General features: G+C 39.5%; 1 protein-coding gene across 1 annotated transcript in view; it reads right to left on the reverse strand.

Annotated features, from left to right (window-relative positions):
* The window catches only part of GRK4 (G protein-coupled receptor kinase 4), a 66,441-nt gene that overhangs the window by 37,201 nt on the left and 14,931 nt on the right, over window positions 1-14,309 (reverse strand). Inside the window, exons 2-3 of the mRNA XM_067558892.1 lie at window positions 12,179-12,274; window positions 10,641-10,753 (exon numbers count right to left, since the gene is read on the reverse strand). Of these exons, the coding sequence (XP_067414993.1) occupies window positions 10,641-10,753; window positions 12,179-12,274 (209 nt within the window). The remainder of the gene's footprint in view (window positions 1-10,640; window positions 10,754-12,178; window positions 12,275-14,309) is intronic.

Raw genomic sequence — 14,309 nt, forward strand, 5'->3', positions numbered from 1 at the left:
AGATCTCCCTGCATTCCACAGAATACAGGCTGTGTTTACTGTTCATAAGTCGCATTTGAATAATTTTAGATTTAAGAGTTAACCCTACATTAACTTCATGGAAGATAATGACATCTCCAAATCATAAGAAACTTAAGTATGAAGAAGAAAACCAAAGTTTTAAGCCAGAATGGGAGGAAGATTTTGCATTCACTGTTAAAGGTGGCAAATTCCTGTGCCTTATCTACAATGCATCGCTTACTCACTACAAAGTGAGTAACTTGAAATATCACTATGAAACGAATCACAACTTTTCATCTACATACCATCCTGAATCAGAAATAAAGAAAAACCAGCTAACTGCATTAAAATTATGCCTAAAACAGACACTACTTTTAGCGTTCAGTAAGGAAGCTGAAACAATGACCGAAGCTAGTTATGCTATGTCATGAATTATTGTTCATGCTAAAATGTTCATATTGTTATGGAAAATTTGTTAAGAAGAATACTGCAGAAGTGGTTGCAATTTTAGTTCCAAGTAACACAAAACAATTAATCAAGCAAATTCCAATTTCACGCCCCACTATGGAGAAGTACATCTCCTAGATCAGTACTGATGTTGCAAGCAACATGCAAAACAATCTATAGAATTCTCTAGCATTCAGCCTAGATGTCGATGAATCTAGAGATATACAAGATAAACCATAACTAGCAATATTTGTTCGCTATGTTTCCACAGCTGTAATTGTGAAAGAAGAAATGTTGGACTTAGTGGCACTAAAAAAAAAAACCAACCGTGGTGTTGATTTAAAGAACGCACTTGACAAAGCATTGACAAATGCTGATGTACCAGTGGATAAACTTGTTGGTGTTGCAAAGGATGGAGCACCTGGTAGGGGGAAAAATAGGCTTTAACGGATTATTGAAAAGCGATTCCAAATTTCAGGGGTTCCTCCTTGTTCATCATTGCATCCTGAACATCTCACAGGCAGATATTTAAAGTACAAAAATGTTATGAAAACAGTCCTAGAAATTGTCAATTTTATCTGCTCGAATGGAAAGACTCATCGACAGTTCAAAAATTTCATCAAAGAGCTGGATCTTGAAGACAAACCGCACGACGGAGGTCTACTGTATTGTGAGGTGGTTATCAATCAGTAATGTCTTAAATAGTTTTGTAGAACTGTTGGAGCCTATCAATGCTTTCCTTGAAGAAAAGGAAAAAGTCCTATCCACAAATGGAAGATGATCAATGGATGCAGGACCTGATATTTTTCACTGACATTATGCAGCATCTTCAAACTCTCAACTTGGCACTCTGAGGGAATTATAAGATTATTTCTGATCTTCCTCAGACAGTCTTCAGCTTTCAGAAGTTAAAGCTTCGGCAAGGAGACAGTGTCAAGAGACTTCAAGCACTTTCCCCATCTCAAGAGTAGGGTAAACACATTCCCTGAAATCAAAGTAGAAGATCACAAGCTCAAGGATTATAGAAGTAAATTACAAGGACTGCTTGATGACTTTTGGGCCAGGTTTAAAGACTTACAGAAATTGAGATCCTGCTTCGCCTTTCTTGTAAGCCCATTCATGATTGATGTGATCAATGACGGCTGTCCAATTCCCAAAACCATGATTACAGAAACATCAACTGTAGAAATGGAACTACTGGAACTACAGGAGGACCAAGCTCTGAAGATGATGTATAAATCACAGTCTACAATCGAGTTCTGGAAAATAGTGCCAGGAATGAAGTATACTCAACTCAAGAAGACTAGTGTGTGACTTATTTCAATTTTTGGCACAACACACTGCTATGAATCACATGATGAAGTTGGTAAAATCGAAACATCATGCAGTCCTTAAAAATCATCATTTGACTGAGCTCCTCCATACCGCCTTGACAATGTATTAACAGGATTTCCAAAGATTTATGATCCAGATAGAGACTCACAAGGCCTCTAGCTTTAGCAGTAATTAGCCGTAATACAGTAAGTATGATAATTTTTAAAAAATGCATGTTTAAATGTCTGTTTAAAAATGCAAGTTGTGCATGTCTTACACCTCTCGAACTTCTGAAGATTGTTGAATGAGACTCAGAGGATCAGTAAGTTTGGCCATCCCTGGCTAGTGAGATTCTGCCAGATTGGTCCTAGGTCCACAATTTTTATCAGCAATCAAGAAGTAAACATAAGAATCACTGCTGATAAAATTGGTGTCTGACACAAAGATTGGCAGAGTTGTAAGTATTAGCTAAGACAGGGCAGTCATACAGAGTGATTTGGATTGCATGGAAAACTAGGTCCATTCAAACAAAGTGTGTTTTAATATAAACAAATGCAAGATCACATGTAGGAACAAAAAATATAGGCCATATCTACAGAATGGTTGACTATTCTGGAAAACAGTAACTCTGAAAAAAATTTAGGGGTCACAGTGGACAAGCAACTGAACATGAACTCCCAGAGTGATGCTGCAGCAAAAAAAGGGCTAAGGCAATCCTTGGATGTATAAACAGGAGAGTAATGAGTAGGTGTAGAGAGGTGACTTTACCTCTGTATATAGCACTGAGGACACATACTGGAATAATGCATGCAGTTCTTGTGTCCACATTTTTAAAAGGATGTGGAAAAATTGGAGAGACTGCAAAAAAGAGCCACAAAATTGATTCAAGGGCTAAAAAAAGAATCCTACGCAGTTAGAGATTTAAAAGCTCTCAATCTGTTTATCAAAAAAATGGAGAGGTGACTTCATTACAGTACCTTCAGGAGGTGAAAATATTAAAGGAGTCTTTAATCTAGCAGAGAAAGGCCTAACAAGAACCAATAGCTTAAAGTTGATGCCAGATACAATTTTTTAAACAATGAGAATAATTAATCATTGGAGTCAACTACCAAGGGAAGTTTTAGATTCTCCTTCTTTTGAATATTCAAATTTAGACTGGATATCTTTTTGGAAGGTATGCTTTAGTCAAACAAGTTACTGAAGTAATTTGGTGAAATGTAATGACGTGATATACAGGAGATCAGATTAGAGGAGCCAATAGTTCCTTTTGGTCTTTAAAAAAAACAAACAAACCAAAACACACCCTATGAATACAGAGCTTCATCAGTTCAAAATACTGTACAAACATAATTATCACTCCCTTGTGAGATGAGAAGATATTATCAGTCTATATATAGAGACAGACTAATCAAGATAAAAATTAAAGGGACACAACAGGAATCCTGTTAAACTAACCAATGATAGAGAAGTAACGTGGATGAGGTAATATCTTATTAGACGCAAAAGCTAATAAATATTTGACTCGAAAGCTTGTCTCTCTCACCATCAAAAGGTGGTCTAATAAAAGATGTTACCTCACCCACCTTGTCTCTAATATCCTGGGACCAACACAGCTACAACAATACAGAATTCAGATTTTTGATACAGCACTCACTAAATAGCAGATCTTGAATTTAAAAACAAAAATTAATATTTAAATGAATGGTTTTTTAAAATACATTTTCTATAGTTAAAAGCACAAGGTAAATATGGAAAGAACCAAATTGCTATCAATATGGTTACTGAAAACTTAGGTGTTAACTATAGTAGGTACATTTTCAAATAACTTATTTCATGTTCAGTAGTATCTCTAAGTATCTCACATCTTCAAAGGGCGTTTGAATTGTGTGCACTTAACCTGAAATATCTACGGGGCTCGTTTTCAGAAGTGCTGATACTTATAACTTCAAATGAAGTCAGATGTTCAGGTGCTACACTTCTCTGGAATGAATAACAGGGTCTTAAGTGTCTCAAGCTGAGCACCCCAATATAAAGACACCCAAAATTAGAAACCATTTTTTTAAATTTGGCTCTAAATGACTTGTCTAAAGTCACAGTTAGTGGCACAGCTGGGAATGAAAATCCAGACTCCCTGGAATCCAGTCCCATGATCAGTCTACTAATCCACACTATTTCACTAGTAAGTTATCCTCAAGACATACCTTTTCTGCTTGAACATTTTGATCTTGACCACTTCTGACAAAATTCAAGCCATTAAACAATTAAGTCATTACTTTTGCTGTCATGAAATTAAAGCAATACCTACAGTGGAAATACAAATCCTGTAGCCATGATTGATCAACTGCAGCAGTACAATGCGTGTCTTAACATTTTTAAATTATGCCAAAGAAGTCAGTTGCCTAATATAAACATTTAGGCTTATGGTTTTATTTCCACTAATCAGCACCAAGCATTTAATCTGATTCAGAGGAAGTTAAATAAAGCTTGCATCAGTGTCATCTAATTTCAAATATTCAGCATAACTAAAGTTGAGAAGAAAGTTTGAGTCACTATCCCAAAGTGCAATTTCTTCACACTTTAGAAATCCCCATTCCCAATAATGGAACAGATTATGGTAAGGGGAGGACTACTTTTGAGGTGACTAAAGCCTATTTGATCATTTTCTCAACTCTTCTTTTTGTAATGCCACACAACTGCCTGAAGATTTTTCAGACTTCATCTTCATGTGAGTGTAAGATTATCCAACTTAAAACTAACAGTACATAAACTATGTGGCATGGCTCAACACTACCTTGTACTTGCCATTTTAGCCTCCCAAAACATTTAATGTTATAGAAGTCAATTTGTCCATAGGATAACAGAAAATGCATCTCACGATTTAGTGTATTACGCTCTTAGATTTTATGTGTTTTTTGTTTTAAAAACACTGATCCACCTTCTCTGGCTCTGAACTGTATTTCAATGTCTGAAATGCAGTTTCTGCTTGAATGAGGAAAAATTAAAATCCCATGCTGGAGAGCATATGCTGAACAACTTTGAAACAGCTTGTTTTCTCAGGACTCTGTGTAATTATGTTATGCCAAAAGAGAACATTTATAGAAAATTAGGTCATTATTTGATTACAAGAAAACTGGCTTGTCTACTTCACACCATTAAGTTCTTAAAACAGATAAAAGTGAGTTAGCTGGCTGAAGCTCAGTCCAGAAGAGAGAGAGGGGATTCTGGTTAGCTGAGAACCCATTTGGAAGAGATGACAGATATTATACCTGACACCTTTTGACTGAGAGGGTATGCCAGCTTTTAAAATAGTAAGAGTCACAACTGGGGGTTGTGTTAGATCCTGAGATGCTTCTGGTTTCATCTGGCAACAGCGATTCTCAAGAATGTTTCTGTTCCTTTCCACCACTGTTCAGTTGGAAAAAAAATCTCCCGTCAGATCTGGGCCTCATGAGCTATCCATGACATTGTGAGATCCAGACTAGGTTAATAGGAACAATATACACAAAGCTATACAAATATACTTGGAGGCCATTCAGAAGATCTAGCTAGTGCTGAATGTGGCTGGTGCTTAGTCAGTACCTTGGGTCTCTCATGAAGGATTACATTGGTGGGCCAAAGACAGCATTACCTTATTGTTAGTTTGTTAGGAATTGGTTTTGTTCCTGTTATCTTAGGCCTGGTCTACACTACAAAGTTAAATCAACATACGCTACCTTGCATCGACCTAGCTGGGCATGTGTCTACACTTAAATTATCTCCCATCAACGTAAGCTCTCTATTACACTGACATAATAAACACCACCTCCCCAAACAGCAGTGAGCCATGGTCAAGCTACTGAGTCAATACAGCCCAAATGTAGACACTGTATTACCTATCAACCCTAACAGTCCTCCAGTAGCTGTTCTAAAACGCCCAACACTGACCGCTCTAGTCACAGTTGTGAATGTGACGCTGGCTGGATTGGGGGGTGGAGGGGTGGCATTTATTATATTGTTTAACATCAATATATCAAAATCATAATAATTCATATGAGATATGCAGTGTCAGGTACTGTTAGAAAGGCTATAATCTGCTAAGATGATGTTTACATTCATGTGTTATATGTGTAATGGAAGTTATGGATGTTTGATATATCTGTATTTCAAATTGTGCTGTGTCTGGACGACATTCCAGACAGGATGGCTGCAGCACTAGCCTGCTTAATGGCCCATTAAGAAATTCACAGGTACAAGGGGCCCAGGGAGAAAAGCCAGGGATATAGCTGATGAGTCACCAGGACTTATTCATATGAATCTGGACTCCATCTTATTCCTGTAAATTTCCACAAGCAGCATGGCAAAGGCCAAAGGACAAAAAAGGCAGCTGCACCACATCCATTTTGTCTTCAGTCTTCACCTACCTCTGGATCAACTCATCTACAACTGAACTGAACTGAAGCTGTGAAACAAAAGGACTGATACCCATCCAGGTACTGGATGCATACCAGAGGGACTATACAAGCCTGTAAACGCCACAATTCTATTAGAAACCTGATATATATGGACTTTCAAATCATGTGTATGTATCTGATTGCTTTAATTCTTTAACATTTCTCTTATAGTTTCTTTCCTTTTATAATAAATCTTTAGTTTTAGTTACTAAAGGATTGGCTGGCAGCGGGTATTTTGGGTAAGCCCCAAACCTATATTGATCTGGTACTGTGGCTGACCCTTTGGGGTCATGAGAAACCTTTCTGGTAAAGAACATAGAGTTTTAAACGACTGGTCTCTTTACTGGACCTAGTGGCTGACTGGGAGCCAGAGACTGAAATGCAGTAAAGGAGGCTGTGTATATTTTTGTTTTGGCTTCTTGATAACCAGTGTGGGGAATCAGAAGCACTGTTTGTGGCTGGTTGGGAAGTCTGACTTCAGTGTCACCCACCAGGGCTGGGGGAATCTGCTCTCTTTTTGCAGCCTGCCCTGATCTTGGCATTTTCAGGTGGCTACCCTAGGCACGGACGGGTCACAGTGAACTCCATCACCCATGGGGCATGGAGACTGGAAGCCTGCCCTCCCTTAAAAGCTTGCAAAATTTTGTAAATGCTTCTTCCTGATTGTTCATCTTAGTGAGCCCCTCTCTCCACAGCTCTCCATTGTTCTATGTAACCACCCAGTTGACTATACCAGCTACGTGCTCCAGCATGGAGTAGACAGGAGATATTGAATTTCAGCCTGTGGGGAGAAGAGACTGTTGCAAGCACAACTAGCCATAAAAACAGATATCTATGAGCAGATTGCACAAGAAATGTAGGAGAAGAGGTATGACAGTGATCAGCGGTAGTGCCATGTGAAAGCAAAGGAACCGTGGCAGGTATTTCAGAATGCCAGGGAGGCCAACAGTCGATCTGGTGCCAAGCTGCAGACCTGTCACTTTTACAAAGAGCTGCATGCCACACTTAGCAGAGACCTCACCGCCACCCCACACACTGGGGATACCTTCAAGGAGTCTGAGTCACAGGCCTCTGGCATGAACAGCAAGGAGGAGGTAGAGAAGGAGGATGGGAGAAATGCAACTAAGGGTCCAGCTGTGCCGGGACCTGTTTGAGACTCCACCACAGTCCAGTCAGTCGAGCATGGGTGAACCCAATGCAGGGAAAGAAATCTCAGGGAAACATTGGAAATAAATTTACATGATGGTAGTGGTGCCCCCAACTTAGCAGGACACAGCTACTGATTTTTTGTTAATTTACTCATACTAGAAGATGTAGCAGTACAACAAAGAGGTAGAGTAGCTATCTGCTTTTCACTCCCTTGTAGAGAGTAGTTTATGTACAGTGGGGTGGCCATTGAATCTTTGAGATATCTTGATGAAATTTTCATGGAGGTTCCCTGCAATTCTCTCCCGAAGGTTTTTAGGGGTAGCAGCCTGTCTTCTCTTCTCCTCGGTAGGACACTTTCCCACGCAAGTCAGATAACTGTGGAAGGCACCATTGCAGTAAGCAGGTAGCACCATATAGGTCCAGAAGGTTCCAGGATGTGAGCAGCAGCTGTGCTTTCTCTGCCATTGTTACCCTCAAGAGTGAGATATCAGCTAAAATCACCACTGCCTATGGAAAATGGTGCCAGTTTTCAATGCCATTGCCCTATACTCATGGTTTCATGCAACTGAGCAATTCCATCTCATTTTCCCTCATCCCTGGCAGGAATACTCACCATAGCTGATGCTATGAGTGGTACCGTGCACAAGCACTCCAAAGCAAAAAAGTGTCAAGCATGTCTTGTTTAAAACTTTGGGGGAGCAAGGGAAAGGAGTTGAAAAATTAAGATTCACATTTCCATTGTGACTATACTGACAGTGATACTTCTGTGTATTTTACCTACAGGTATTATTGCCAATAAGGTCTTGAGGAGTTTCTCCTCTGCACTTACTTGCTGTTGTACAATGTGACAACTCATAATATCAGGTGACAAAGTGTCAATCATAAATGTACACCAAGCACCACAAAATAGGTGCATTGTCAGTGCTACATTCTTAGATGTAATCCAAGCACCACACAATTCATAACAGGCCCCCAAACTGTAGGGCCATGTAGAGTACAGTACACCACAACACATTACCGTGGCTCTCTGTTAAAGTACTCTTACAAAGCCTCCCTGAGGCATATTGCTCTGCGTTGGGCTTGTCTGACAGCCCTTCATATCTGGCTGTTCAAACTCAGCAGACAGCTACTCCAACTCCATCCTGGCGGCAAATTTTCCCCTCTTTGCTTCACAGATATTATACAGGACACAACAGGCAGCTATACCATTGGGATATTTTTTTTACTCTAAGCCAATCTTGTGAGTAAATAACGCCAATGCTCCTTCAATCTACCAAAAGCATGTATATCTGTCATTCTGCATCTGCTAAGCCAGCAATTGATTCTTTCCTTGGTGCTGTCGAGGTGCTGGTATACAGCTTCATGAGCCAAAGGAATAAGGGTTAGGTTGGGTCTCCCAGGATCACTACTGGCATTTCAACATTGTAAGTGGTAATCCACTGGTTGGGAAAGAAAGTCCCTGCTTGTAGCTTTCTGAACTGTCCTTTCTTAAAGATATGAGCATCATGCACTTTCTCTGACCAGCCAACTTTGATGTTGGTGAAGCATCCCTGGTGAGCCACCAGTGCTTGCATAACCATAGAAAAGTAGCCCTTTTTGTTGATGTACTTTGTGGCCAGGAGGTCTGGTGCCAAAATAGGAATATGCATACCATCTATTGCTTCCCTGTAGTTCAGGAATCCCATTGCTGCAAATCCATCCATTACATCCCACATATTGCCAAGCGTCACAGTCTTACATAGCAGGAGATGATTTCTTGCATGACAATGTCCCCCACAGTGGATTTTCCAGTTCCAAAATGACTTCCTATTGACTAGTGGCAATCCAGCATTGCAAGTTTCCATAGTGGTGAAGTGAGTGGCAATAGCTCCATCAGTGCAGCACTTTTTCTGGCATTCCAGCTCTGGAGCACACGCAACATACAGATCCAGGAATGTGGCCTTGCACATCTGAAAGTTCTGCAGCCACTGCTCATCATCACAAACTCACATTACAATACAATCTCATCAGTCAGTGCTTGTTTCTCGGGCCCAGAAGTGGCACTCCACCATTTGCAGCTGCTCCATGAATGCCTCCAACAATCTTGAGTTGATTCTTGCTATGTCTCACAGCAATCTGCTCTTCAGGAAATCGTCATGTTCCCTTGGCTCTTCTTGCAGTTCTGCAAATACCACAGGATTGCATGTCCTGTGCTTGCAATGCTCATGGCAATAGTACAGAGCTCTGCAGGTTCCATGCTTCTATCAGAGATGGTGGAAGGTGACAAGTCCCACACAGGTTCAAGGGATTTTCAAAATAGGTGTGAAAATTACAGGATAGAGATGGCATTATGGGATGCAGAAAGTTGCCTGATAGAACTTGACCCCATAGTCCCAGTCACTCCTGCGTGACTCATTTCTGCCCCACCATGCATCGCCAAAACTTCCTGAAAGACAGGATCCTGGAGAGTGGTGAGATGGACACTGGATTACTTAACCATCATGCACTGCACTGTGCATCGACATAATCACTTCTGCTCCGATGCAAGAAGCCAAGCACACATGCACAAGCGATATACTAACTGCAGAAGCTTTATGTCAAAGTAACCTGTGTCGGCAAAAGTTTGTAATATGCACTTAGGCTATGTCTACACTGAAAATGCTACAGCAGCTCAGCTGCAGCAGTGCCATTGTAGTACTTCACTGTAGACATGACAGCGATGAGAAGGGTTCTCCCATCATGGTCGTTAATCCACCTCCCTAAGAGGAAGGAGCTAGGTCACCAGAAAAATTCTTCCGTCTACCTAGTGCTGCTCATGCCAGGAGGTAGGTCAGCAAACTTATGTTTCTCAGGGGTGTGGATTTTTCACACCCCTGAGAGACACATAGCTATGCCAATGTAAGTTTTCAGTGTAGACCAGCTTTTAGAGAGCACCTACCTTAACTGAGATCAAGGGAGATACTGAAACCTAGATCTGTATCTAAGCAGGAAGAGCATTTTAAGTGACCTTAAGGTTTCCTCCAATAGAACCCAAATTTATTGGCCTCTACAGCACACCGCAAGATGCAAAAATTTACTCCAGCTTTTGTCAGAAGTTGTAGTCCTTAATAGCATTGAGTTTCTTTTGCTGAGCTCTCTTTAGTTGACACAATCAGTTTTGCTACATGTTAATGGCTGTGGTATTGGTATACATTTGGATCTAGAAAGAATGTGACAGGCACGTTTTATAAACTTAAAAATAGGCTATTCTCTACTTCCTTTAGCTCCTAACTCCTCAGAAAAACAAGGCTAGGAACCTTGTAAGCAGACTCTATTGCTTACCACAGCATCCAGGAATTCAATGCATGTCTTCAAATCTGGCCTGGTGTCACAGAATTGTCTGAAGAGAAGTCTCCCTATTGGCTGCTTGTCACAGAGCTGGTTATAGTTTTTTTCTGGGTAAAAGAAGAGATTAAACAAATCACATCACTACAAGCCTAAGTGCTCTTCTTCACACCCGATACTTATCCCGATTTGAGACTGCAAGAGAAAAAGCACAATTTAGAGAATTTATATTGCAGATTCCCATTCAGATAGGATCACCAAGATTTAATGCAATCATTAACATGTCAAATGAGATGGGCTAAACCAGCTGTAAAGGTCAAAGGAAAGTGACAGATTTGTTTATGAGCACACCGCCTCCAACATCCCATCTCTCTCTCTCTCTCTCTCTCTCTCTCTCTCTCACACACACACACACACACACACACACACACGTTTAACACTTTTAGATTAAGTTAGCTGCTAATTGCCAATATAAGGAAAAATACCTATAAAGGTCCTGCATATTACATAGTGGAGTGCCACCCCCAATGCAAACAAAAGCAACCTGACTCTGTAGACCTCGCTCACATGAAGAGTCATTACAATGAACAGGACCTCTGCCCTTCCTTCAGGTACACATTAAGGAAAAAAAGTGTGTGTTTTTTTTTAAAATAGGCTTGTCCAAGATATGGATTTTAAAATTTAGGAGCCTGTCAAGGTGAGTTGGGATGTTTTGGTGGTGGACGAGGGAATAAAGGCCAAAAAGAGGGGGAAGGGGAAGGGCAGAGAGAGAGAGAGAGAGAGAGAGAGAGAAAACAAAAAAACAAAAAACACAAAAGCAGAACAAGAGAAAAAAAAAATTATGGATTAAGATATTAAACAACACAATCAAATGTTGGGGGTGGGGAAAGAAAGCTGATTGTTCCTGTTTGTCTTACAGATGTCAAAGCTGATTAAGAAGTTTCATCTTAGTAGTTTTATTTGCAACATCTTTGTCCCAAGTAAAAATTAATGCACTTTCATGCTAGCTTGGTGCTTATGCAGAAGCTTTCCAGTTCAAAAGATTTCTGACTGAATGGGTTTATATTTTGGGTTTCAGTTCTCCAGAGGTAATTTAAAGAGGCTTTAAAAACTAAGAAAAGAACTATCCAATTTGAGGCAATTATACGTCGTTGCGTCAGAAAGGCATGTTGTCATATTCACAGCAGTATACCCGGATTTCCTTGAACAGGCCACTAACAGTGTTAGTAGTAACTCATTAGCATCTGCAATTTTAACATTCTGGTGAAGATGCTTCGTTATGGAGACTCCAACCAGAACATAAATTACATCTTTAAATCACAAGTTAATGAGTTTTCAGGAGCAGTTTTCTTAGGCACAATCAGCAGTAGCTCTGACTTTTGCTTTCCCCTGAGGAATTCTCAATTAAATTAGAGGACTTGTCTGATTACAAACTAGCAAACTAGCTTTTCAGAAGCAAAAAGAAACACCTTCACTGGATAATGGCATACTCCCACAAGAAATTAGACTTGCATATTACACAAACACACCCCTACCAATTGAACGTCGAAGATCTTCACAATAACTGAGGTGTGGTAACTTTAGCATCTCCTTCCATTTCCTACTGCGTCCATTCCGTTTGCCGCACCCTCCTAAAAGGAGAACAGAGCCTTATGTAAACAAGAGTAGTCTACAAATCTACCCAATGCTCCAATATGCTCTCTCCTCTGCAGAGCGGAGTCTTGGGTCATTTCTACAGAGAAGTGCTAGATATTTTGCAAGTGGACTGGACTATTTTTTCCCTGCAAGCAAGAGTATCTAAACAAGCAAATGTGAGTCTCATAACAATTCCCCCATTGTCTTTAATATCTATTGTATATTCCAATTTTCTGCCATGTGCAAAATGTCAAATTAACTCTTAAAATTAAACATAGTATTGTGACCCATCAACAAGAAACAAAACTTCCACTTGTCTAGATGCACATATTTAATAAGAAAATTCACAGCTTTGGAGAATCTCAAAATATGTAGGTATATCCAGCAGGTTTAGGACAGGTCAGAAATCTATAGTGAATTTCCTTCCTTTATTACATCACAATTTCAATATCAAATTAACAAGTGTGTTTCTATCATTACTTTTTACAGAAAGTAAATACAATCCCATAAGTATATTGTGATGCCATACAGAGTTCAAACATCTTGAAAGTGCAATTTCAAAGGATTCTCAAATGCAACTGGCTCCCTTTACCTCCCAAATGGTTTTTCTTTTAAAAAGGAAGCAAAAAAGTGACAGAACAAGGAAACAATGCAAGACTGAAGTCAAGAAATTATTACCATTAAAGTTAAGGAATTAAACACTCAAAACCCAGGTTTTACTGCATTAAAAAAAAAACAAGTTGCACATAAATAGCCTTTTCTATTCCATTTTCCTTGTAAGAGTAAGCATTAATTCTACCACTATTATGGCACACCTAAGGACTTAAGTCATGGACCAGGGCCTTGTACAGGGCTGGGCACTGTACAAATACATACTATATAGTATGGACCATAAAACATACAACATACAGAGTAACCAACGTGACAGAATTAAACCCTGTAGAAACAACCTTCTGAAGGCTCTCTCTCAATGATGTTATATCAAAAGTAGTTTTCCCCATTTCATAAATACAAACAGGATTTCTTTATTAATATAATCTCATAAAGGTATAGTTAAGCCACCTATTGTAAGATGAAGGTAAGAAAACAAGAGATTTTGAACTCTCTACACTTATTAGACCTTAATATCGCTCTACTTTCTTAACACAATGAAGACGTTTATGCACATATTTTGTGGAGAGGCTAAGTGATCAAAAGATATGATCATTTTTAAAAAAGATTATTATGAAACGTATCAGTTTAGGCATATCAAAAATATTTCAGTGTTATATAAACGTCATGCTTCACATAAGTTTTTTAAAAACATTTTATTTTACACACTGAACCAATACAAACGTGTATCTGCATGACAAAGCAGATATAGCCAGGGAGAAATTTTCAAAGCCATACCCTGTGGGGATGAAATGACCACAAGATACTGTTAACCACACTTGGGAGGGGACAGGAAGGGTAGCTGTGCACAACACACAGTTACAGGATGCATTAAATTTACTTCAGTTTTCTGTTTTTTCTCTAGCACTACCCAGCCTCAAAATTAATCAAAGATGCAGTATTACAAATCTCTTCACAATCAACCATCCAAGTTTAGGAGGATATTTTCAATGCTCCAGTAAAAAAATTTAACATTTATCTCCCCTGTGTAGTCTGATCTTTCAAAAGAGACCATCTATGATGGGAGAAGTGGGAGGCCTGTGAATCCAGGGGATGTCAACTTCAAAGAAAAGAATGCCAAGTAGGGGCAAGACTATGGGTATGGGAACATCTCTAAGAACGTTAACAGGCATGCACTAGGTTCCCAAATGCCCAGTTGGTCTTGGATCATGCTGAACTAGTTCTCTGTATGCATTCTCTTGCTTTTCTAAAGTGGGGCTGATGAGACAAAGACACTGCAATTACAGCTTTGAATAGAAAATGTTGTATAAGGTGTCAAACAACTCAGTGTGTTTGATGGCGCACTGTCCAATTATAGCAGATGGGAAGGAGACATGCTTTGTGACTGCAACATTTTGTCACAGAAAACTTCTGATCTAT

This window comes from Emydura macquarii, unplaced genomic scaffold (genome assembly GCF_026122565.2).
Source record: "Emydura macquarii macquarii isolate MOO-44397 ecotype Brisbane River unplaced genomic scaffold, CSIRO-AGI_Emac_v2 contig_2199, whole genome shotgun sequence".
Lineage (NCBI taxonomy): Eukaryota > Metazoa > Chordata > Testudines > Chelidae > Emydura > Emydura macquarii.